A 27374-nucleotide genomic window follows, 5' to 3' on the forward strand; every position below is an offset into this window, starting at 1 on the left:
CTGCTGTAGAGGAAAAATAGGCACTGAAAGTAGGATTGGTGCTGGAAAGGTGCTTAAATAAAGATAGGATTTAATTAAAAAACTAAAGAAAAAAAAACAAAACAACTATGAATAACTTTGATATTCATGGCGCATTCATTAAAAATCTTTTAAAGATGATAACTACATTTGGCCAAAGCTATATTACAGAAGGCATTTGGCCTTGCACAAGGCCAACCCAACTTCGATCCCCAGCATCTGATAAGGTCCCCTGGGCCCACCAGGAGATATTCCAGAGTAGAGTCAGGAGTGAGTCTTGAGCACTGTCAGGTGTGGCCCAAAAACAAAAGAACAAACAGTGATGTACACCACTATAGGCATGAAGAAAAACAAAAAAACGTTGAAACTATTCTGGTGAACAGTGAGAAAAAGCAGCAACGAGGATGAAAATGCATAGTCTATTTGATTCAGCAAGAATACTTATAGCTGGAGTTGGAGAAAAGGAAGCATAGTCTGGGACTAAGAACAATGGCTCAAAGAGCTGGAGGAAACTCAATCCCAAGAAGCACATGTTTCAAATTATCATCAAAATCAACCCTCAGACACCAAACTCAGAACTTCAGACCCCAGCATCACTAGGGATAGCCTAAAAAAAATAAAATACATTGTAAAATTTTCCCAGAGGTGAAAATTTGCAACAATGCATGAATGGAAACCAGGCAAGAATTGTAATAATCCAAATTTATGGATAAGAACATCTTTTCTTCATGTAATTATATTGAAACAATTGCTAATTTTTATATGCTTCATTTTTTATCATTGTATATGAGCATAGCAGTTTAACTAGTAGCTTCATAATCTTTTGGGGTATTGATAATTTCTGTATTACTATAAATGATACAGAGAAGGTGTCCTTGTAGCAAGATCTTTGTATTCATCCTGTTCCTTTCAGCCTACTCTTCCGACTGACAACAGCCAAAATGTTCCTGACTTCTCTGATTTCATAGAAGACTAAGCCAGACGGCATAATCTCTAAACTTCTTACCTCCAATAACATTGTATCCGAGCAGGAGTGATAGCACAGTGGTAAGGCATTTGCCTTGCCAACACAGGATGGACCGGTTACCGGTTCAAATCTCGGCATCCCACAATGTTCCCTGAGCCTGCCAGGAGCAACTTCTGAGCACAGAGCCATGAGTAACCCCTGAACACCTCAGGGTGTGAACCAAAACAAACAAACAAACAAAAAACCCAATAACATTGTAACTGTAAACTCTTATAAAGAACTCTGTAATAGGGGCCGGGCGGTGGCGCTGGAGGTAAGGTGCCTGCCTTGCCTGCGCTAGCCTAGGACGGACCGCGGTTCGATCCTCCGGCGTCCCATATGGTCCCCCAAGCCAGGAGTGACTTCTGAGCGCATAGCCAGGAGTAACCCCTGAGCGTCACCGGGTGTGGCCCAAAAACCAAAAAAAAAAAAAAAAAAAAAAAAAAGAACTCTGTAATAAAGACCCAATGGTATAACTTATGACTTAAATCACATCTCAAAAGAATTGCTAGTAACGAACTATTACCTATATATATATATATCATATTTTATAATTTTTATTACATTTCACACCTTTCATTTACCATAAAAATTATAGGACTGGGCTGAAGCGATTGCACAGCAGTCCCTTGCCTTGCATGTGGTCAACATGGGACGAACTCAGGTTCAATTTCCAGCATCCCATATAGTCCCAGAGCCTGCCAGGAGTGATTTCTGAGTGCAGAGCCAGGAGTAACCCAAGTGCTGGCAGGTTTGACCCAAAAACAAATAAACAAAAAAAATCATAGGACTTCCATCACCATTTGAAGAATAAATCAAGGATTTAGTGGCAGAAGGTCCATATTTGTTGTAAATTCTATGATAAGATAAATTGGGTAAGTCTCCTAAGGAATTGTCAGGTTTTTGGGGTTTTTTTGTTTGTTTTTTCCAGAACTTCCAGGGATTATATAAGCACATTTAAAAGAAGTGCTCAAAATTAGACTGATAAAAGAACAAAATACATTAAATCAACTAAGAACAAATTCAAAACAGCCATAAAGGACCAGAGAGGTAATACAGCAGTAGGGCATTTGTCCAACCTGGGTTCAAACCCCAGACTACCCTGGTGTAGTCATCCAAGGACTGTCAGGAGTCATGCCTGAGCACCATCAGTGAGCCCCCTTACCCCTCAAAAGAATAGGTACAAATGGACCAGAGAAACAGTATAGCAATTAAGGTGCTTGCCATGGGGCCGGGCGGTGGCGGTAAAGGTAAGGTGCCTGTCTTGCCTGCGCTAGCCTTGGATGGATCGCAGTTCGAAAACCCGGTGTCCCATATGGTCCCCCAAGCCAGGAGCAACTTCTGGGCACATAGCCAGGAGTAACCCCTGAGCGTTACCGGGTGTGGCCCAAAAAACAAAAAAACAAACAACAACAAAAAAAAAAAACAAAAAAAATGTACATAAGGGCCAACAGTGCACCAAAAATATCTAGATGGTTAATAAACAGACAGAAAGAAATTCATTATCAGGTCATTAGGGAACTACCAATTAAGTAACACGGCTCCACACCTATTACTATTAGAAGAGCAAAAACCCAAAACACTGATATGTGCTAGTAAGGATCTAGATAAGAACAACAGGAAGTCTAGTGGCAATTCAAAACAGCCAGTTTGGTAGTTTTTCTCAAAATTCAGTACATTCTTATTCAATGATTAAAAACTCGCTCTCTCTGATGAGAGAGTTGCTGAGTTTATATCAGTACAAAAACCTACGCAGGTATGGATATAAGCAAACAAACATTGGCAGCAAACAAAATGTCCTTCCATAAATCAACAGATAAACTGTGGTGCTCAAGGGGCCAGAGAAAGAGTACAACAGGTAGGTACTTGCCTCACACATGGCCAACTCACAAGTTCAATCTCTGACATCTCTATGGTCTCCTGAGCCCTGCCAGGAGTGATTCATGAGAACAGAGCCAGCAATAAACCCTGAGCAATGCCAGGTGTGGTGCCAGAACAAAATAAAACAAAAACCTGTGATGTTGTAGTAAATAGAATACTTGTCATTAAAAATATAAAAGCAGGGCCCGGAGAGATAGCACAGCGGTGTTTGCCTTGCAAGCAGCCGATCCAGGACCAAAGGTGGTTGGTTCGAATCCCGGTGTCCCATATGGTCCCCCGTGCCTGCCAGGAGCTATTTCTGAGCAGACAGCCAGGAGTAACCCCTGAGCACCGCCGGGTGTGGCCCAAAAACAAAAAATATAAAAGCAGAGAAGAACCTTAAATGAGTTGCTAAGTGACAAAGGGATGATCCCGAAAGAGATATACTGTATGGTTCCATCTATATGGCATACGAAGACATGATGGGGAAGGCACTGGGCTTGGGGTCAGAGGCTTTCATTGATGAGGACTCAAGTTCCATCCTTGACACCGCATAGCCCTCCGACCACCACTGGATGTAGCCAGCTCCCAAGCACTGTCAGATATAGAATCCTGGCACCACAGGGTAAAAGCAGCATCACATTCTCAGGCCCTCGCATTGAGCCACCCAACATGGTTAGCCAAGTATTGCCAGGAGATACTTGATGGGGCAAGAGACTTCTTAACAGCAAGCTTTACAAGGCTTATCATTCTCCATCCATTCAAAGCCAGTTCCTTAATAGCAAGGTCGACAAACACCAGCTCTACTGTTCCATGGTCTCCTCCTGTGTTCACAGCATCTTGTGTTCCACGGCTACAACAGGGCAGAACCCTTTAGTCTCAGTCACCAACTACCAAGTCACAGCTAAGTGCAACAATCCTGATGATCCTCTTAGTTTGACACAAAGAGCCAAAATTTTAAACTGTGAGAGTCAGAGAGCCACACCAAGTAGTGACCTGCCAAAACAGACAAACACTCCCACAAAAGCATCTCATTTTAACAACAATCTATGAAACACATATTGCATTTTGCCATTTGGAGAGAGGGTCAAAATCCTGCAGTGATGGTGAGGGTGTGCTGCATCCTCCACACTAAGAACCACCGGCAAAAGGGACCGGAGAGATAGCATGAAGATAAGGTGCATGCCTCGCATGCAGAAGGTCGGTGGTTCGAATCCCTGCATCCCATATGGTCCCCTGAGCCTGCCAGGACTGATTTCTGAGCATAGAGCCAGGAGTAACCCCTGAGTGCTGCCGGGTGTGACCCAAAGAACTACTGGCAAGATGTGACACAACATGTGACACACGGGTCCCCCTGCAGTGGTTTCCGAGGGATGGGAGACGGGATGACACAGCCTGGGGGCGAGACTACGCTCAGAGGTCCCTCCTCAGAAGTAGCACAAAAAATTCCAAACTTGGCAGAGCTGCAGTACACAAAATCATGAGAAGAGGCAAAGAGCAGCATTCATTTTGGCCGGAGCCACATGCAGCTCAAGAGCCGAGTGTTCGCCACCCCTGCTCTTACTCAACCTTAATCGTCTGACACTGCCTTTGCTTTACAGGCCTTTTAAGGGGAAACTTTTAATGTTGCGCTTCTGCTGTGCCTATGTGAACAACTCTATGTTCAGGAAGTTAATCACCTGCAAGTGTTAAAAGGGAAAAGAAAAAGTTGGATCTAAAGCCAGAGCCATAGTACAGCAGGTAGAGTACTTGCTTTGCATGCAATTGACTCAGGTTCAATCCCTGGCATCCTATATGGTTCCCCCAAACCTGCCAGGAGTAACATCTGAGCACTGAGAGCTGTGGACCAAAACTAAAAAGAAAAATAGGGGCCGGCGCGGTGGCACTAGAGGTAAGGTGTCTGCCTTGCCAGCGCTAGCCTAGGACGGACCACAGTTCGATTCCCCGTCGTCCCATATGGTCCCCCAAGCCAGGAGTGACTTCTGAGCACATAGCCAGGAGTAACCCCTGAGCGTCACCGGGTGTGGCCCAAAAACCAAAAAAAGAAAAAAAAAAAAAAAGAAAAAAAAGAAAATTGAAAACATATACAAACAAAAAAAAAGTAGTAATTTTAATAGATTGTCCCCAATCTTCTTGGAAAAACTTTGTGGGTTAAGAAAAACGAGTAGAGATATGAGGATCTTTTTGCTTAACTAAAAAAAGGAAAAAGAAAAACCTGCTACTGCAAAAAATAAGTCAGAGGGGCCAGAGAGATAGCATGGAAGTAGGGCGTTTGCCTTGCAGGCGGAAGGTCAGTGGTTTGAATCCCAGCATCTCATATGGTCACCAGAGCCTGCCAGGAGCGATTTCTGAGCATAGAGCCAGGAGGAACCCCTGAGCGCTGCTGGGTGTGACCCCCCCCCAAAAAAAAGAAAAGAAATAAAAAAATAAGCCAGAGAATATTTCCAACTTTTCTACTCAAAAAATAACATAATTAAAGTCATCTATTCCTATTTTAACACACATTCTGTAATAAATTGTACATTACATTTCTGCACTTAAGCTAAATAACTTACTTTGACCTCATAATAAAATAGGGAAGCTTTTAATCATGTCTAAAAGTGTTATGTGACATTGATTAGAATATTAAAAACAGCCTCTTTGCCTCACTTTTAAAAACAAAGACCCTTGAAGAGACACAGAGGCAGGCAGCATAATTTTTACAGAATTTACTTCATACAATAAATCTTTCAGAACCACATTCAAAGTGGACACCCTTTCTTCATTCAAATCTGCATATAAATTACAGCATTCACTCTCATTTATCATAGCTAGGCAGTGGGGGTAGGGGGAAGCTAGGCCAGGAATTTTGAAAACTATCATGCCCCTTCATATTAGTTTCACAGTTCACAAATTAGAGAGTCTTGTCTGGCAAGAAGGCAAGAATGCACAAATGACCTTGAGAAGTATTGCTTCACTTTCCTATTTTTGTTCATATATTCTCATAGCCAAAAAATCTATTTCAATGGCTAATTACTAAAATATAAATATTCAGATTAATAGTCCTGGGCCTGGAGAGATAGGACCAAAGGTGGTTGGTTCGAATCCCGGTGTCCCATATGGTCCCCCGTGCCTGCCAGGAGCTATTTCTGAGCAGACAGCCAGGAGTAACCCCTGAGAACCGCTGGGTATGACCCAAAAACCAAAAAAAAAAAAAAAAAGAACAGATTAATAGTCCTGCACAAATTTGACTACATATACCTACCTATTTTTCTAAGCCAGTCTCTATCTCTTTATGGTGGATGGAAAACACCACCTTTCTTAACAAAAGACAATGAGGAACTCATCAAAGTTAGGACTTTGTTACATAGCAGAAATCACTCAAAAATGGAAACAGCTACATCCCAGATATAACTGATTTAACTTACAGTCCAACAAATACAACTTATAGTACATGGAATATTTTCAATTAAACCAAAGAAAAAACCAATACCCCACAAACTTAAAATTTATCACCTTTACTTTTTTTTAAGTGTTATTTAGTACTGTTAACTATATTCATTTCCATTGTTAAATCAATAGCTTAACACAATCTTTTGATAGGTTTAACTTGAAGTTTTTTCCAATGAAGCAAAAGCATTTAATTGATGCATCAGTAAAATGTGAGGGGGCAGAGAAAAACATGAACTATCCTGAGGCCAGAGAGCTAATAGTTAAGGAGGATTAGTTAAGGTGCTTGCTTTGAGCCCCTCTATCAAACAGAAGTTCCCAGAACACCCCAAGGAATGACCCCTGAGCACAGTCAGGGGTTAACTCCTGAGTAACAAGAGATATGATCCAAGAAACAAAAAGCGAGTGCACACACAGCCGGAGAGAGTGCATGGAGGTAAGGCGTTTGCCTTGCATGTAGAAGGATGGTGTTTCAAATCGCAGAAGGAAGGTGGTTCGAATCCCGGCATCCCATAGGGTCCCTCGAGCCTGCCAGGAGCAATTTCTGAGTGTGGAGCCAGGAGTAGCCCCTGAGTGCTGCCGGGTGTGACCCCAAAACAAAAACAAACAAAAAAATCTAGCTTTCTAAATTCATTCCTGCTTTGCTACAGAAATTTTTTTTCTTTCAAAAGTGGGAATTTCAGATAAGCTATTCTGACTTTATAAGATCATAAATAGAAGGGCCGGGAAGGTGGCGCTAGAGGTAAGGTGTCTGCCTTACAAGCGCTAGCCAAGGAACGGACCGCGGTTCGATCCCCCGGCGTCCCATATGGTCCCCCCAAGCCAGGGGCGATTTCTGAGCACATAGCCAGGAGTAACCCCTGAGCGTCAAACGGGTGTGGCCCAAAAACCAAAAAAAAAAAAGGATCATAAATAGAAGAGAACAGGGGCCAAATTGAGACTTCTACGTTAGAAATATGGAAGAAGTGAGAGCCAGCTATAAAGCACAGGCTTCAAGGCTATTTACTGCCTTGCATGCAGGCAATCCTGGTGGAATCCCGCCGGGATCCCAGCACTACAAATGACCAATGACCTGATACAGAGCCAAAAGTAGTCCCTGAGAACCAGTAGATATAGTCCAACAACGCCACACCTCCCCGCACCCAATTAAACAACGGTAGCACTAGAAAAGTGGCAGTGTTTTGCATTTATTAAACCTCTTTTGGTTCGTTTTTGTTTTTCGTTTTGGTTTTTTTTTTTTGGTTTTTGGGCCACACCCGGCGGTGCTCAGGGGTTACTCCTGGCTGTCTGCTCAGAAATAGCTCCTGGCAGGCACGGGGGACCATATGGGACACCGGGATTCGAACCAACCACCTTTGGTCCTGGATCGGCTGCTTGCAAGGCAAACACCGCTGTGCTATCTTTCCGGGCCCTCGTTTTTGTTTTTTTAAGGGGAGGCCTCCCAATGGGGCTGAGAGCCACAAGGAAATCATGTTGAGTAAGAGATCAAATCCTGGACAGGACCTATGCAGATCGGGCATGCTCCCAGCCCTTTGCAATATCCTTGCCCCCAGAGTTTCATATTTATATGGATTGTCTAACTCCTAAAGAAGAAACCATGAATACATAAAATATATAATTTATCAAGAACGTTGTTCATTATAGGTGAATGCAAATAAATGTAAGAAAAGACGTGAAATTAAAAAAACTGCCATCCTAGTAATCAGTTCTCAGGCAAGAATCATCAGCACAATGTTTATTTATTTTAGTGGGTGCAAAAGTCTAACAAGAAACAGGAATTACCCAGTCTCCATGCCTCTCTGACTTGTGAAGCTAATTAAATGTCACAAGCAAGGGAGGAGCGATTTAAAAGGAGAGAAACCTGGTGAACAACACTGTGTGTGAAGCAAGTAGTAGTTACAATTACCCTCATCAATAAGGAGATTCAAGCAACATTACAACTTGCTTAACAAGATGCATTAAAAACACAATTAACACTTAGTGAGAAGTATCTGGCCGGAATCTAACTCTGAAGAAACACCAGGCAAAACTACCATCTGCCAGAAAGCTAAGGACAGGTAAGAAGCTTGTCTCACAGATGACAGAGCTGGGTTCAATCCTTGGCACCCCATAGGCTCCCTAGAGCCCTGTCAGGAGTGATTTCTGAGTGCAGAGCCAGGAGTAATTCCTGAGCACCTCCAAGAATGTTCCCAAAACTTCTCAACAAAGTCAATACTAGGAAAGCCAAAAAAATAAATCAATAAAAATAGAAAAGTTTTCTAATAGACTACTAAAAGGATATGAAACCAAATCAAAAAGGATCACCCTGGATTTACCTAAACCAGAGTAAGAGAAAATGTTATGAGAATGGGAAACATTAATAACACCTGTAGATGACGTAGCATTGCAGCACCAAATTTTATGCTTTATCAATTATATTGAGCTCTGAAAGTGAACCACCTATTCATAGCAAACACACACTGAATTATTGAGGAGTAAAGGGCACATAAGCAACACTCAAATGATTCATAAAGCTTGGTAAAATTCTCAACATCTGGTGCTTTCATTTGTTTAAGAAAAGGGAACTGATTTAAAAAATAGGGTATGGGGGAGATAACTGGGTTTTTTTAAACAGAACAAGGAATACGAGTAATGTATGAAAATAAGTCAAATATGCCAACTGGTAACAGCTGGTGAAACTCAGCAAAGAGTTGTAAGAGTTCTTTATAACATTGTTGTACTTTCCTTGGGCCAGAGAGATGGCACAGTGGGTAGGGTGTTTGCCTTGCACGAAGCCAACCTGGGTTCAATCCCAGTCATGCCCTGTGGTCCCGAAAGCCAAAAACAGTGTTGTACTTTGCTGTATAAAATGATTTCAAATTTTAAAAAGCTTTAAAGATGTACACTTACATATCCATCCTACAAAGTGTTCCGTGTTTGAATGTCCAATGTCTCAAGTATTTCTTAATGACTTTAGAATTGCTTCTCTTCTTAGCCTGACTTCACATACTGAGAGTGTCAAGGGCATGTCCTTGGCAAGCCACAGTCAAGATTTGGAAATTTGGAAATTATGCCTATGCATGTAGACTGGCAAACTGCAAAACAATAAAAAACTACTCAGGCTAATCATTTCTTTTCTTCTGCTAACTCCTACATGACCCAAGTGCATAGGTAGCACTTTATTCGTGTTTGGCTCTAACACCTGGAATTTCTCCCAAAAAATCTGGTGCTTTAATTTGTTTAAGAGCCTTGAAGAGAAAAAAAAAAAAAAGAAAGTTCTCTTGAGTGAAAGAACACTTGACCTAAATAAAATGGGACGGGTTCGAATGGAAGAAGCTAAGAAGTGGGATTTCTTTGTAACAGAGCAAGGAATACACAACCTGACAGAATTTCAGAAAGATTGGCAGCTGTGTCCTACAAAGAAAATCCCAGAGTAAGATGGGAAACACTGTGTGTGTTTGTTTGTGTGTGTGTCTCTGTCTGTGTGTGTCTCTATCTGTCTCTCTGTGTGTCTCTGTGTGTGTGTCTCTCTCTGTGTGTGTGTCTGTCTGTGTCTCTGTGTGTGTGTCTCTCTGTGTGTCTGTGTGTCTCTATCTGTCTGTGTGTCTGTCTGTGTCTCTGTGTGTGTCTCTGTGTGTGTGTCTCTGTGTGTGTGTCTGTCTGTGTGTCTGTCTGTGTGTTTCTCTGTGTATGTGTCTGTGTGTGTCTCTGTGTGTGTGTCTCTCTGTCTGTGTGTGTCTCTGTCTGTGTGTGTGTGTCTGTCTGTCTGTCTGTGTCTCAGTACAGAAACACGGAGAAAGTTTCTGATCCCACTTTCAGTGTCCTGTCTTCCTGGTGCAAGATCCCGCTCCAACTGAGTTTTAAGCCGGAGGAAAGCATGTGCAGACTCTTCCCCCCCAAATGCACAAGCGCAGTCAGTGCCGCGCTTGGGACTGGGGCTGACTCGACTCCTGGGTGGGCTGGAGCCTGAGCGCCGGCCACGGCGGCGGCTGCTTCGGGGCCGCGCCTGCGCCTGCGCAGGGCCGACTCTCCCGCCGCCTTGACCTTGAGCCCGGCGGGGCGCGACCCCGAGGGCGCCGCGCGACCGAACTGCGCAAGCCCAGACCGCTCCCGCCCGCGCGGCCGCCCGCACTCACCGCCCGCCGGAGCCGCCCGGGCGCCGCCACTCGGAACATGCTGCCTGCGCTTCGCTCCCCGCCGCGGCGTCCGCCGGTTCCCTCGGAGCGCCCGCAGCAGCCCCCGCCGCCCCCAACGCTCGCGAGACCCGGAGCGGGACCGGGGCGGGGCGGGACGAGGCGGCCGCCCGTTGGGCAGAGCGCGACGGGGCGGGGCCGGGAGCTGGGCCGAAGGGGCGCGGAGAGGAGCCGAGCCGAGCCGAGCGGGGCCGAGCGGGGCCGAGCGGAGCCGAGCGGACCCGAGCGGACCCGAGCGCGGAGCCGAGCGCAGCCGATCGCGGAGCCGAGCGCAGCCGAGCGCGGACCCGAGCGGACCCGAGTGGAGCCGAGCGGAGCCGAGCGGCCCCGAGCGGCCCCGAACGGACCCGAGCGGCCTCGTGGCCCGCTCGACCTCTTGGCCCGGCTCTCGCCCCCAGCGCGACGCAAACGACCTTGCGACTCCTTGAACTGGCCGAGAGGCTCCTGCAGCTCCAGGGCTTCGCCTTCCACTCTGGCCTGGCGCGAAACGCTCCTCCTTGGGGACTTTGGCGACTCTTTCCCTTACTTGGTTCGAGGCTCTGCGCAAAACCAGCTTCTCAGAGCAAGCTCCCACTCCAGGCACTCTTGTCATCTGGTTGACCATTTTTCCCCTTGGCACTTACTACCCATGAACAAGACACACATTTATGTGTATGCCAACGGCTATCTGTTTATTTGTCTACTAATGACCTCCCCAGTTAGAAATGCAAAACTTCCCTAGAACAAGCTCTTGGAGGCCACAAACATTCTCCAGGCACTGACTGTGCTCTGCTTTGGCTTGCGCTCTTAAAATTCCCCTTCCCAGAGGCCTAGTCTACCTGTCAATACATGTCCATGACATTTCTGCTGTTCTCTAAGATGGCTGATTCCTTTCCCTCACTATTGCTCTGGGTGAACAAAGAGGAGGAAACCCAACTGGACTCGAAATTGTGTGGCTTTAGATACGTATATACCGACATGGTAGACTGCAGTCATGCTTATCCCCATCCCCATAAATCTGTATGGAGAGATTTATTTCTTTGTGAGAAAAACAACTTATTTTGTTTCTCACTATACTTGCCTTTCAGCTTAGCACCTCACTGGATTTATATCCAAGCCCTACAACATTGAAAGCAAGAGGGTTATGTTATTTAAAAACAACAATATAGGCACCTGAACGAAATTACAATGGTAGGGCATTTACCCTGCGTATGTCCGACCCAGGTTTGACCCCCAGCATCCTATATGGTTCCCCAAGCCCTCCCAGGAGTAATTCCTGAGCAGAGAACCAGGGCTAAACCCTGAGCACCCCTGCCTGTGCACCCCAAAAACCAGAAACACATATATATTCAAAAGCACGTGAAATAGGGCAATAGCACAGCGGCAAGGCATTTGCCTTGCACACGGCCAACACAGGACAGACCTGGTTCAAATCCCAGCATCCTATATGGCCCCCCCTCCCCTAAGCCTGCCAGGAGTAACTCCTGAGCGCTGTTGGGTGTGACCCAAAAACAACAACAACAAGAAAGCACATGAAATAATCTTATTCCCTGCCTCCTAACTATAGAAAGCAAAGCTCAAAGGTGAGAGATGCTTCTCTAGCCCTATAGCCACCCTCACCAAACAGCTTTGGCATCTCCAAAGCCAAATGAATCAGCAATAGCAGTCATGCCAGCAGAGGAGTCATGCCCATGAAACAGAGTGATCGATGGCAAGCTGAACCAAAGCAGAGAAAGAAACAGAAAACTTCCTGGGTCTGAGAAAACTGCCTAACTGCTCATGAGCATATATGAGATGTCCTCTAGACTTGGGGAAGATGCATCAGAGGGTTCATATTTACAAGAGGTTCATTATCACCAAAATGACATGTACTAAAACATAGCTTAGATGATTTCCCTAGAGATATTTGAGAGTCTCTTTTCTGCTTAGTAATGAGGTGCTTTGCTCGCTGAATATTATTTTTAGCATCAGCCCATACAAAAGGGTATTTAGAGAGCATTATACATAGGAATATTTATCCAAAGGGAAAAGGAAAGAAGAAAGGAGTGGGAGTAGGACTGGAACATTAACATAGTGAATCCTTGCATTCTTAATCCATCCCAGCAGGGAAAAATTGTCCCCTGTCTTTCCTCTTCATGACTCCAGTTCAAGAATAGCTCCTCCAGAATTCCTGGTGCATACCATCAAGCTTGAAATGAAATATCAAGGTCTTGGGGCTGGGGAGATAGTACAGGGGTTCAGGTATTTACCTTGCATATAACTGATCTGAATTCTGTCTCCAGCATTCTCTATAGTCTCCCAAAGCTTGCCAGAAGTGATCCCTGAGTATAATAGAGCCAGGAGTGAGTTGTGAGCACTGAAGGGTATGGCAAAATAAATAAATAAATAAATAAATAAATAAAAATAATGACTAGTCAAATTGAGCTTATTTGTAACAGTAAAAGAATTGCAAGACAGGACAAGCAAAATATGGCAAACCATCGACCCATGAGCCTAAGGAAGGACTGGATTTTATTAGGCTTTTAGAAGACATGGAAGAGGGGTGTTAGGGATGAAAGTTCATCGGAATCTAGGGTTCTTGTGGTTTCTCAGTGACAATAAGTGATGAGCAGCTTGTGTCTGGGCAGGAGCTTCCTGTCTGTGACAAGAAGGGATCATGCATGAGAGCATTCTCGCCTAACTGCTCACTTTCTCCTTGAATATTTTCCTTTATTTCTTCTCTTGAAACTTAGAATAGGAAAGTTAGTGAGATGAACTATGCTCTCTCCCAAAGGGTGCTACAATCCGTGTATCACCACAGATACTAATTATCTTCCTTGCTATTCATCCTATGTTCCCTTAGCATCTACTATGGTCTCAGAAGCTTGGTTTAGGATCTGAGCCCCTGACCACCTGACCTGTCTCAGGTCAAGCTTGCTGTAGTTGTTTGTTTATTGTTATAGTTGAGCAAGAGAGTACTAAGTAGCATGGGCCTGCTGTACTATCTCCCCAACCCTTACATAAAATATGTTGAACTAGTTGTTAGCCATTGTCTCCCAGTGTCAATGGCAAATACTTTCATTCTAGGCACCATTGTCAGAAGCTACCTACCACAGAGTAGTCTGACTATACTGCGCTGGTAAGGTCTTATGGCAACTTCTAAGCTCACAATCTAGATTGAAATTATATTCAAATATTGATAACAGTTGAATTTATGACAGTCTCACACTTGAAATAACTCAAATACTTATGAACTGGCTAATATATTAACTGGTTAATATAGTCATGCTCTACTATATTTTATTGTAGGGACAAAATTGGTCCCTTAAGTTTTAATCACCCAGTATGATGGTGTTTAAAGATAGGGCCTTTGGGAGAATTCAGGTTTACAAGAGGTCATGAAAGCGGTGCCTCCAGGTGGAATTCCTTCTCTCAGGTGAGGATGGAGAGGAGCAAACTGTCTACAAGCCAGGACAAGTATTCTCAAGACCTGGCCATGCCAGTCTCCTGATCTCAAAGTTTGAGAACTGTGAGAAAATGTTGTATATACCGCCTAGTCTATGGGGTTTTATTCTAGTGACCTGTGATAAAAATGTTATTATATTTGTATTCTTATAAAATTCATTGTATTTTATATTGTAATCTTATATTCTTGTATTCATTATAATCTTATAAAACAATAAAGAAAGATACCCTATAATTACATACAACAACATGAGTCAATCTCTAAATCATTATGCTAAGTGAAAGAACCCAGAAACAAATGACATATAATTCTATTTACATAATTGTCCAAAAACAACAAAATTATATGAACAAGAAGTAAGTATTTGGCTGCTAGAACCTAGGGGTGGAGAATGTGGATGGATAGCAAACATCCCAAGGGAACTCTCTGGGAGATAAAAATATTCTATAACTATATAAATTTCATAGAAACTATATTTCATAACTATATAAATGTATCAAAACTTGGGAAATGTTCTTGCATGTATACTTTGCCTTAGTAAAGTCATTTAAAACATATCTACATACAAACATACATAGCAACCATTTATAGTTTGTCCTTTCAAAAGATGTTATCAAGAAAAAAAATTCACAGAATGGGAAAAATATTTTCAAGTTGTGTATCCGACAAGAAATTTATGTGCAGAATGATGCTCTCTAACTTTATTAAACAGACCACTGGTATAAATGGAAAAAGTCTGAACAGACTTTGTTCCCATAAAGCATGTACAAATAAGACTGGAGAGACAGGGGGCTGGAGAGAGAGCATGGAGGTAAGACATTTGCCTTGCATGCAGAAGGTCAGTGGTTAGAATCCCGGCATCCCATATGGTCCCCTGAGCCTGCCAGGAGCGATTTCTGAGAGTAGAGCCAGGAGGAACCCCTGAGTGCCGCCCAAAAATCAAAAACCAAAAAAAATAAATAAAAGACTGTAGAGACAATACATAAGGTAGGACATTTGCCTTGCACATGGCCAACCCAGGTTCAAACCCCAGCACCCCATGTGGTCCCCTGAGCTCCTGTGGGAGTGAGTCCTGAGCAGAGAGCCAGCAGTAAGCCCTGTGCACTGCTGTGTGTCACTCTAAAAACAGAAAATATACACACCCGGCAGTGCTCAAGGGGACCATATGGGACGCCGGGATTCGAACCGATGACCTTCTGCATGAAAGGTAAACGCATTACCTCCATGCTATCTCGCCAGACCCTAAATAATTGTTAAATGTGCAAATTGCATGGTACATACAGAGAGATCACAAGGGTATGTCCTTTCAATTATTTTTTTTGTTAAAAACAAATAAACAGGGTCAGAAAGATAGCACAGTGGTAGGGCATTTGCCTTGCACACAGCCCATCCAGGATAGAATGTGATTCGAATTCCATCATCCCATATGATCCCCCATGCCTGCCAGGAGCGATTTCTGAGCACAGAGCCAGGAGTAGCCCCTGAGCGCTGCCAGGTGTGGCCCAAAACTTAAAAAAAATAAGTTGATTAATAAAAAAAAATTTGAAAGGGTGGAGAAATATTACAGCTGGTGGGGTGTTTGCCATGCATGTCGCTGGGTACATTTCTGGCACCACCTATTCCCTAAGCCCTCCTGAAATGATCCCTGAGTGCAGAGTTTACAGCAATGAGTAAGTCCTGAGAACAGCAGTTTATAACCCTCCTATTAAAATTATTTGAAAATATACAGGGCTGGAGCGATAGCACAGCAGGAGGGTGTTTGCCTTACACGTAGACAACCTGGGATAGACCTGGGTTTGATCCCTGGCATCCATGTGGCCCCCGAGCCTGCCAGGAGTGACTTCTGAGTGCAGAGCCAGGAGTAAGCCCTGAGCGCAGCTGGGTGTGACACACCCCCCACCAGTAAAAAAAAAAAAACCATAGAATTATTTGAAAATACAGTAATTTAATTTATAATTTCATTCTCTAAAATATGGGTCTTTGTACAAAACCTACCCACCTCTTTTCTTCACCATTTCTGGACTCTGGATGAAAGTCTGCTTTACTCAAACTTAGCACCTTGAACACCCTTCAATGCACCTTCTAGGGCTGCTACAGAATAATGGAAGTTTGGGTTAAAGTTTGTTTAGACAGGTAAGGATCCTGAGGGTTTGCTCTGAAACTGAGTTTACACAGTGAATCTACTATGTCACTGAAAGTGTGAATGAATTGGGGGTTGTTGAAGATTGGCCCTCCAGGGCTTGCTTGTGGCAGTCCCTTCTCTGCTTCAAAGAGGATCTTCTAGAAATGAGTGGAGTTGGAGAGCTATCTTAAAAGTTAAAGAACCTGTCTTGTACATGACAATTCTGGTTCAATCTCCATTACCACGTAAGATCCCAAAACTACCACCAGGAATAAAGAAAGAAAAGGAGGAAGAAAGGAAGGAAAGAGGGAAGGAAGGAAGGAAGGAAGGAAGGAAGGAAGGAAGGAAGGAAGGAAGGAAGGAAGGAAGGAAGGAAGGAAGGAAGGAAGGAAGGAAGGAAGGAAGGAAAGGAAGAAGGGAGAGTGGGATGCAGTGAGGGAGGGAGAGAAGGAAGGAGGGAGGAAAGAAAGGAAGGGAGGAAGGGAAGCATAAAAAAAGGAAGGAAGCATTAAAAAAGGATGGAAGGAGGGCCCAGAGAGATAGCACAGCGGCGTCTGCCTTGCAAGCAGCCGATCCAGGACCAAAGGTGGTTGTTTCGAATCCTGGTGTCCCATATGGTCCCCCGTGCCTGCCAGGAGCTATTTCTGAGCAGACAGCCAGGAGTCACCCCTGAGCAATGCCGGGTGTGGCCCAAAAAAAAAAAAAAAAAAAAAAAAAAAAAAAAAAAAGGATGGAAGGAAAAGAAAGGGTTAAATCGTTTTTGATTGTCTTGTTTCTGTTTTGGGGCCCCAAAATCAGACCCATTGATGTTCAGGTCTTACTCTTGGCTGCATCAGGAAAATCTTCTGGCAGTGCTAGGGGACCAAATGAAAATCCAGGGGTTGAACCCTGGATTAGTCACATGCAAAGCACATACCCAATAGCTGTGCTGTCTCTTAGGCCCAAGACCTTGAGTCTTAAAACTGGTTTCATATTGTTGAAGCATGTTCCACATTCTCAACAGAGAAATTACCCTTTGTGTGTGTGTGTGTGTGTGTGTGTGTGTGTGTGTGTGTGTGTGTGTGTGTGTCACACCCGGCAGCGCTCAGGGGTCACTCCTGGCTCCAAGCTCAGAAATCGCTCCTGGCAGGCTCCGAGGACCATATGGGATGCCGGGATTCGAACCAATGGCCCTCTGCATGAAAGGCAAAACGCCTTACCTCCATGCTAGCTCTTCAGCCCCGAGAAATTATCTTTTAATAACATTCTACCTTTCTAAGCACAGACCAAAAACATACCTACTTTTCTAGCAATGTCTGCCAACAGAACTTTTTTTTGTGCTAAAAATACTTGCAGATGGTTTTAACTGCACCAATTTTAGACACTCCTTTCAACTTATCTGTTTTTCCCCTGATGTTGTCATTTCCTTGTTTGAAAGTCATGACCGTGAAACCTCTAAAATTTATGGGTTATGCAAACAGCTTCTTTTAGTATATTTTTAATAATTACTGGTCCTATTATTACCAGATGTTGAAATCCCAGATGATACCAGAGTGACAGGTTTTAAGGGTAAGATTATTGGGTAAGAGAAATGTAATATTTTTAATCTTTACAAGAGAGCAGGTGTCTGACATGAGTTTATGTCCTGAATAGTGTATTTTTTCCATTTTTAATTGAGATATTCCTTCATTTCACTGGTTGTTTTTTAATGTCTTCATTGGTCAAAGAGTACTGCTAGCACCTTCCTGGTGATATAATGGTAAAATTATTTGTGGTACTCATTAAACATGTCTATCTGAGAAATTACCTCTAAGCTGTAGCCGCCTAAAATAACACTTTAGTGATTTGTTTTGTTGAAATTTTTCACTCTTTCGGTGACGCCTCCAGTGGTATTCAGGCATTAATACTAGCTCTGTGCTCAGAGATTACTCCTGGTGAGGATCAGGACCTCAGGCTCAGGGGTGGCTTTTTGTGCAGTGAATACGCTGTGTCACTGGTTTTGCTAAATATATGAACATTAGACGATGCTGACAAAATTCACTCTAAAGGCAAAGTCAAGGAAGCATATGGATTGGATCATACAAAGATCATACTAACATTATTCTGTTCCAAAGTATCTCCAACTATAAGTAATCAGTAAAATGAAAAACTGTTAGGAAGCTGATGAAGTTTGTTGTATAGGTGTTCTTTTGGGGAAAATTGCTTTCAAATATTCAGGGGTATACAGCTGGTAGGTCATTTGACTTGCATGTGCCCAGCCTATTTTGATATCTCAGATGGTCGCCAGAAGTGAGCCCTGAGCTCAGAGCTCTAAGAAGTAAGACCTGAGCATAGCAGGGCATGTTATTTATTACCAGATTACAACATATACTGTGGGGTATTTTTAGTTTATACATATATATTGCAGTCTTATTTTAAGCTTAATAAAATATGTATATGTAGATCTTTCCAACATAGTCAAGGACGCTGGAACTTTTGCTGATGCAGAACCTGCAACTGCCCAAGGGATTCCCACTGAAATCCCACAGGACAGTTGTTCTCATCTCTAATGCCTGTTAGAAACTGGTCTCTAAATGGAACCAGTCTTTCCATCTACCCAAGATTCAATGGCTTGGCAGCTTTCTGCTAAGCTTGCAGCCTCACCAGTGTTGTAGATGTTGTACAGGAGAGTGGCACCTTCTCTTGTCTAATGGATTTCATGACATATTTGTCCCAGAGTGTCCTTTTTCATGAAAAGGAGCAGAGATTACATCTGCATAATTGTAATCACATTCTTAATGCTTAGGTAAGGGATTTCAAGCCACTTTACTAAAGTCCTTGAGAATTAAATTGTCTCCTGGCCCCTCGACATCTTCATTCTCTTCATACACCCACAGGTAGACATGACACAATAATGAAAATAGTGGGACTGAGCAGTGGGACCAGATTGTCCACTATACAGGTTTGGGGCTCATTCCTGTCGCCTAACCTTGCTTCTGGAGTTTGATGCTTTGTCCTCACATCTAAGACTTCAGCCCAGTAGTTCCTATTTTGTTGTCCTAATGAAGTTTTTAGCATTTTGCAGCCAGATGAGAAAAATAAAAGACTGCAATAGTTTTTCCACCAAGTTCAATGAAAAAGTGCTTTGAATTTTTTTCTGAAATCTCTCTTTGCTTTTTGGGTATCACTATATTACTGGTATAAAATGAAAACATTGTTTTATTACTTTTTATTTTTTGTGGGGGACATACTGCTTTCTCCTGGTTCTGTGTTTAGGTGATCATATGTAGTCCAGGGATCAAATTTAGGTAAGCTGTGTGCAAGGAATGGACATCTCTCCAGCTGGGTTGCATTATTTTATTTATTTATTTATTTATTTATTTATTTATTTATTTATTTATTTATTTATTTATGTATTTTTGGGTTTTGGGCTACACCCAGTGAGGCTCAGGGTTTACTTCTGGCCATGCACTCAGAAATCACTCCTGGCTTGGGGGACCATATGGAACATCAGGGGATCATCCGTCCTAGGTCAGCTGCATGCAAGGCAAATGCTCTATTGCTGCACCACCTCTCCAGCCTTCGGTTGCATTACTTTTTTTATCTTACTTTGTGTCATAGGACACTGGTAGCCCTATGACAAATCCTATTTTTTTCTCTTGGTTCTTGAAGACCAATGAGAATGTAGTACTGAAGACACTTTTATTTCAGTTCATCAGAAAGACTTTGAGCATGTCTAGGTGAGTTGAGCCCCAGGATTTGGAGTTACAGATGAGATTGTAGATTACTGCCATCATTTTGAAAAATATTATAGATTTTCCTTAGGAAACTAAAAATGGATGCACACAAGTGGTAAAGCACAAGTTTAATATGTGATCCTCCTCATGGTACCCTGGAATATTGTCAGAAGAAAGCCCTGATAATCCCTGAGCTTCACTGGGTGGCTCTTATATTTATATATACTAATATATATACTAATAATATAGTATATATATTAGTATATATACTAATATATACTAATAATATAATATATAAATATTTTATATAATATATAAAAATATACATCCCAATGTTTATTGCAGTGTTATTTACTCCAGCTAAAATGTCGAAGCAATATGGGGCTGGAAAGATAGTACAGCAGGTAGGGTGTTTGACTTCCATGTAGCCAAGCGGAGTTGGGTCTTTGGCACTCCATCATCCCTGACCTTGTCAGGAGTGATCCCTGGGTACAGGACTAGGAACAAGCCCTGAGCACAGTTGGGTGTGTCCCAACATCCTCCCCAAATGCATTTTGAGAGACTTTTGGATAAATAAGTGTGGGACATTTATTATTTGAATACAATTCAACTATAAAAAGATTAAATTGGGGGGACTTGGTAAATAAATCAATAGGCAGGGTGCCTGCTTTGCATGTGGATGACCTGGTGCTTGATCCCCAGAACCTGATATTGTTCCCTAAACCCTGTCAGAGCTCAGAGCCATGAGTAAGCCCTGGGCACCATTAGATATGTCCCCAAAACAAAAAGAACACAAAAGATAAATTGCAATTGCAACCAAGTAGAAGGAGCTCTAGAGAATTATGCCAAGTGAAATTAGTCAGAAAAAAATAAGTATTGAAAGATTTCACCTATGTGCTCAATATAAAGACTTTTAAAAAATAACAAATAGGTGCTAGGAGATAGCATGATGATTAGGGTACATGCTTGTCTTGCTCCCAATTGGGTTTAGTTCCTGGCACCATGTGGTTCCCCAAACATCATCAGATGCAGGTCCAGAAGCACCCAAGCACTGCCAACTGTGACCCTGGAACCCCCATCACTGCTAGGTGGAGGGTCCTCCTACATTGCAAAGCCCAGCAGCTTTTTACCCTTGGGTTGCACTGAAACAGTGATTCAATTGACCAAGCATCATTAGTGGCCCCCTGGACTATGGAGCACCTTTTGGAACTCCCCTCTACCCCCCCCACCAATACTTTCTAGTAACACAACAAAATAAGGAGTAGACATTGACAATTGCAATGGAATTACTGACAAGAAGAGGTTCAGGGAGGGGAGTTAGGGTAGGAGGCTTTAAAAATATTTTTTGATTTTTTTTTTTTTGAAGGGGGTCACACCCGCCTGCTATATATATATATATATATATATATATATACATACATACATACATACATGTATATGTATATACATACATATATGTATATGTATATGTATATACATATATGTATATGTATGTGTATATGTATATATGTATGTATGTGTATACTACTATTGTAGGCTCTGGGGAACCATATGGGACGTTGGGATTCGAATCCTGGTCTGGCCTCTTGCAAAGCAAGCCCCATGCCTGCTATACAATCTCACCAGTCCCTTATTTGAATCCTTAATACATAAAGGCTTTGAGGGTATCAACCTCTTATTTATCATAAATAATAAATAGATATTGTAATTTCACATAGTCATAGCTATCTTTATTCTTTCTTCCCTTTCTTCTTTCTGTCCTTTGCCTGCCTTCCTTTTCCTTTCTTTCCTTCTTTCTTTCCTTTTTTTTTTCTTTTTGTTGTTGTTTTTGGGCCACACCTGATAATGCTCAGGTATTACTACTGGCTATGCACTCAAAGATCTCTCCTGGCTTGGGGCTCTATATGATACCAGGTCCATTCTGGGTCAAAACAACCTACCACTGTGCTATCGCTCCGGCCCCATCCTTTCTCTTTCTTTCTTTCTTTCTTTCTTTCTTTCTTTTCTTTCTTTTCTTTCTTTCTTTCTTTCTTTCTTTCTTTCTTTCTTTCTTTCTTTCTTTCTTTCTTTCTTTCTTTCTTTCTTTCTTTCTTTCTTTCTTTCTTTCTTTCTTTCTTTCTTTCTCTTTTTCTTTCTTCCTTCCTTCTTTCTTTTTCTTTTCTTCCTTCTTTCCTTTCTTTCTTTCTTTCTTTCTTTCATTCTTTCTTTTTTCTGTCTTTCATTCTTTCTGTCTTTCTTTTTCTTTCTTTCTTTTTCTTTCTTTCCTTCCTTCCTTTTTCTTTCTTTCTCTCTTTCTCTCTCTTTTCTTTCTTTCTTCCTCTCTTTTCTCTTTCTTTCTTTCTTTCTTCTTTCTTTCTTTCTTTCTTTCTCTTTTTCTTTCTTCCTTCCTTCTTTCTTTTTCTTTTCTTCCTTTCTTCCTTCCTTTCTTCCTTCCTTTCTTCCTTCCTTCCTTCCTTCCTTCCTTCCTTCCTTCCTTCCTTCCTTCCTTCCTTCCTTCCTTCCTTCCTTCCTTCCTTCCTTCCTTCCTTCCTTCCTTCCTTCCTTCCTTCCTTCCTTCCTTCCTTTCTTTCTTCTTTCTTTCCTTCTTTCCTCTTTCCTATACCCCTCAGTGCTTAGGGTTTACACCTGACTCTGTGTTCAGGGTGGGTTCTGAGGACTATATAGGGTTTCAGAAATCAAGCCAAGGGCAGCCTTGTATGAACAAGTACCTTATCTGCTCTACTATCTCTGGCACTTAGTCACATACTTTTCATCTAGTATCCCTGTGGCTTTGTCTTTACATTTAAGTCTTTAATCACTCTCAGCCCGCGGGTTGTTTCCGGCCCTCCATACAACATTTTGTGGCCCTGCCCTAGAGGAATCTTTTTTTGTTTTGTTTTGTTTTAGTTGTTTGGGTCACACACACCCCCCCAATGTTCAAGGCTTACTACTGACTTTGCACTCAGGGATCACCCTGACTTTGCCTCCTGCGGCCCCCAGGTAAATTGAGTTTGAGACCCCTGAAAGGAAGTTCTTATATCTGGGGTGAGTCAGAGAAGTCAAACTTGATTCTCAAATTTACCAACAATGTCTATGGAATAGCATTTGCTTTCCCATGAAATTTATATCAAATCCAAAAATCTAACTTTGGCCTTCTTAATTTGTCATTTAGCTCTTAACACATTATTCTACATTATCAGAATGTGTAATGAATTTGAACACCTAATAGGGAAATCCATACTTTACTTTTTATTAAAATGTTATTGAAGCACGGTATTTAACTAAAGATATTATTTATTTTTTTTTGTTTTTGTTTTTTTTTGGGGGGGGCCACACCCAGCAATGCTCAGGGGTTACTCCTGGCTGCTCAGAAATAGCTCCTGGCAGGCACAGGGGACTATATGGGACACAGGGATTTGAACCAACCACCTTTGGACCTGGATCATCTGCTTGCAAGGCAAACGCCGCTATGCTATCTCTCCGGGCCTAAGAGATATTATTTATTAAAAAATAAAATGTTATTGATTTACAACATTTTTCCTCCATTATAAACTTTTCTCACTATTCTTATACATTTTTTGTTTCTCTTAGATTATATTTGCACTGCTTTAAATTATCTACACAGTTTTACATGTTTTTTTTTGGGGGGGGGGCACACCCGGCAGCGTTCAGAGTTACTCCTAGCTATCTGCTCAGAAATAGCTCCTGGCAGGCACGGGGGACCATATGGGACACCAGGATTCGAACCAACCACCTTAGGTCCTGGATCGGCTGCTTGCAAGGCAAACACCGCTGTGCTATCTCTCCGGGCCCACAGTTTTACATGTTATAACTATTGGTATTAAAGATGTGGGGACGAAGTGGTGGTGCAGTGGTAGGGGGTTTGCCTTGCACATGCTAACCTAGGACGGATTTCGGTTCTATCCCCCGGCGTCCCATATGGTCCCCAAGCCAGGAGTAATTTCTGAGCGAATAGCCAGGAGTAACCCTTGAGCATCACCGGGTGTGGTCCAAAAGAACAACAACAACAAAAAAGATGTGGCTCAAGAAGCAATGTACATGCCTATTGTCTGTAATATCTTGGGTTTGATCCCAATGCCTCATGGAATTACACATGTCACTGGGTGTGTCATGGTGGCCCCTGAACATCCTTGCTTCAAACAAGGTGTGGCTCCACAATCATTCTTAAAGATGAAAGCAGGTAGATTAACTAAAGATAGGCAGATAATTAATTGAAAACTCATAATTCTATGCCAGAACATGTTTTGTTACTTTATATACATGCTCTCTTTTGCATGACTCTAGTAAAGGTAGCTTTATTTATACAGATCTTGCACATTTTGAGAGGTTGAATTAGACACAAGATTTAAAATATTTTTACTTAAAATAGAATAACTTACCTTGGGAGCACACTCAAGACTTTCTCTTGGCTCTCCCTCCACTCAGGTTTTACTTCTGGTGCGGATCAGGGACCATAGGGGTTGCCAGAGACTGATCTCAGGTCAGCTACCTTCAAGGCAAGTTGTTACCCGCTATTAGTATCCCTATTCTAGAAAACTTTTCTATTAAATGTTCACTGCTAGATGATACAAAAGATAGTCGTGTTGTTCACTTACAGTAACATAAGCTTGCAAGAACACAAAAATAAATAAAAACATTTTGTAATAGTCAACTGTTTCGGTGAAATTTATAACATGAAGTACTGTACGTTTAATTATTATTTGTTCTTTCTTTTGCTATGCTTTCTTTAGATCAATAAAATGTACAATATACCTATATGAGGTGAGGTGAGACGTACATGTGAAGGCTGAATAAACTGAAACTATAAATAAATTCTCTTGCCTCTAATTGGTTCAGGACTTGACAGACTTAAGTTTGAATCCCGGAAGCAGATAAGAAAAGGAGGCAATGATGTCTCAAACCCCTGACTTGTGGATCTGCCCTGCTCATGCTAGTCTGAGTCCTTTTTTTTTTTTATTTATGCTGTTTGAACTGAACTTTGTGATAGAATCTAGCCAGTCCTTGGGTATAAATGTGACATGAAGTTCTGGCCAATTACCAGGCTAGGACAGCTGCTCAGGAAGTGACAGAGCCTTCTTTCCTTGCATAGATTTCAGTCTTTGGGCCCGGAGAGGTAGCACAGCGGTGTTTGCCTTGCAAGCAGTTGATCCAGAACCTAAGGTGGTTGGTTCGAATCCCGGTGTCCCATATGGTCCCCCGTGCCTGCCAGGAGCTATTTCTGAGCAGACAGCCAGGAGTAACCCCTGAGCACCGCTGGGTGTGACCCAAAAACCAAAAAAAAAAAAAAAAAAAAAGCTTCTTTGAGATTGACTCATCCAACTCTCACATACTGTTTTCTGAGACTGTGCTTTCCTTGATCTGGGCCTATCTCCTCTTTTTTTTTGGCCACACCCAGCGGTGCTCAGGGGTTACTCCTGGCTGTCTGCTCAGAAATAGCTCCTGGCAGGCACGGGGGACCATATGGGACACCGGGATTCGAACCAACCACCTTTGGTCCTGGATCGGCTGCTTGCAAGGCAAACGCCGCTGTGCTATCTCTCTGGGCCGGCCTATCTCCTCTTACAGAGGAAAACTGCCCAAGTCTTGGACAGGTTGTTCAGATCCACCGGCCCCCTCTGCTGGCTCCACTCAGCCTCTGGCTCTCTGTAACATCTCAGTGCTCAATGAACTTGCTAGTCTTTTATCTGCACTTCCTCTTGCCTTATTTTTATATACTGTAGAGGCCGGAACACAGTTGAATGAGACACTTAAAAATATCAAGAGGAGTGTTATTATTTTGTTCTGTAGACCTTTACAAGAGTAAGACATGTCAAAGTGGCTATAAATAATTTGTATTGTCCATAACTCAAGCTGATCAAAACAGACCTCATCACAGTGATGCGGCAAAATCTGGTACAAGCTGATTTTCTGCTGCCTCCAAACCAATTACCCATCTAGAGAAGATGAAATTCTGACTGGATCCCCTCCTGAATCAGATTAATGCCCCATCCTCAATCACATTAATCACAATCTGTCTGTGACTATACGTCAGATAATCCCATTGGACAGGAGGTGACAACCCAGATTCTATTATCTCATTTATGAGTTATTTTTATGAATCTGCCAGGAACTCTATCCTCAGAAGATGATTTTCTGTGAAAGAGAATGGTAAAGTGTTACAACTCTTTTAGAATTTGTCTAGCAGGCTTCCTGGTTGCTACCAGAAGCCTCCACCCCCTACTCCACCCGCCCAAAACACGCTAAAAGATTTTCTTGAAAAAAAAAAAAAAACATCACTTGGTGAATTTTTGACATTTCATATAATTTATGATTCCTATTTTGTTACATGGGAGATGAATAAACAAAATAGGTTCTAGCAAAGATTAAAATATTGCTTTTAATGAATGTGTATTTGGGAAAAAGCATATCTTTTTAAATCTTTAAAAGGTTATGACAGGACTGTAAATATAATATGTTAAGGTGCTTATTCTGCATGCAGTTGACCACAAATAATCTGCCAAGCACTTCCAGGAGTCACAAAGTCAGGAATAGCCCATGTAGCCCCAAGTCTTTCCCCAACTATATGGCAATAACTTTATGAAGAAGCAGCCTCACCTTAAGAGAGATCTCTGGTGCATTACTTCCATTTCTTTCCATTTGGTAAGGGCAAAAATCTAAACCTGAGCACAACTATTCAGGAGAAAGGAACTTAGTACAATATTGTGTCTTCTAGCTGGAAAGTTACATAGAAAATAGACATGTCTTGGGGGCCGGCAAGGTGGCGCTAGAGGTAAGGTATCTGCCTTGCGGAGTCCGGAGAGATAGCACAGCGGGCGTTTGCCTTTCAAGCAGCCGATCCAGGACCAAAGGTGGTTGGTTCGGTCCCCTGGCGTCCCATATGGTCCCCCCAAGCCAGGGGCAATTTCTGAGCGCTTAGCCAGGAGTAACCCCTGAGCATTAAACGGGTGTGGTCCAAAAAAAAAAATAAAAGAAATGTCTTGGGCAGAAGCAATAGCACAGCGATAAGGCATTTGCCTTGCACGCAGCCAACACTGATGGGGCCCAGTTTGATTCCTGGCACTCCATGTAGTCCCCGGAGCCTTCCAGGAGTGATTTCTGAGTGCCGAGCCAGGAGTAATCCTTGAGTGCCACCGCGTGTCACCCAAACACAAGTAAAAAAAGGAAAGAAACATGTCTGAGTCACACTGAATGCTGTTACTCTGATTTTCTTGCTGACAGAACATATGAAGAAAAGGAAACTCAAGCACACCAGGAGTCCTGCCATCCCCACCCCTTGCCCATGTGCATGGACTTTGTGGGCTCTGAGTTACAGTCCAGCATAGAAAAAGTCTTCCTTCCGGGGGACCTAATCTATCAGGAAAAATATTTTGCCAGGACAAGGGAGACGATCTCGATTGAGATGTAATTTATAATGGCTTGAACTTTTCTTGTCTCTGGATAACAAATTGAAATCCCTCTCTTCACCCGCTGTACATGATTTCTTCAGTTTCCAGTGAGGTTACTTCTCAAGAGAAAACAAAGTAATGCAAAGATATACTGAAAAGCGGGGAGAGGGGTGGGAGATATACTGAGAAGCCCAAAGAGATAGCTCAAGCGACATGCCCAATTTGATTCCCTAAGTTTGACTCCCAAAGTACCTCTGCCTACA

General features: G+C 42.6%; 1 protein-coding gene and 1 non-coding gene across 2 annotated transcripts in view; one reads left to right on the forward strand and one right to left on the reverse strand.

Annotated features, from left to right (window-relative positions):
- The window catches only part of ETFA (electron transfer flavoprotein subunit alpha), a 74429-nt gene extending 63917 nt beyond the window's left edge, over nt 1-10512 (reverse strand). Inside the window, exon 1 of the mRNA XM_049778238.1 lies at nt 10429-10512. Coding sequence (XP_049634195.1) covers nt 10429-10467 — 39 coding nt within the window. The 5' untranslated portion in view covers nt 10468-10512. The remainder of the gene's footprint in view (nt 1-10428) is intronic.
- Nucleotides 10513-25876: 15364 nt separating this feature from the next.
- On the forward strand, nt 25877-25937 carry LOC126030158 (U7 small nuclear RNA). The gene has a single exon (XR_007503081.1). It is a non-coding gene; the product is annotated as a U7 small nuclear RNA (small nuclear RNA).
- Nucleotides 25938-27374: the final 1437 nt, after the last annotated feature.

The sequence above is a fragment of the Suncus etruscus genome, chromosome 1 (assembly GCF_024139225.1).
Source record: "Suncus etruscus isolate mSunEtr1 chromosome 1, mSunEtr1.pri.cur, whole genome shotgun sequence".
In the NCBI taxonomy this organism is placed as follows: Eukaryota; Metazoa; Chordata; class Mammalia; order Eulipotyphla; family Soricidae; genus Suncus; species Suncus etruscus.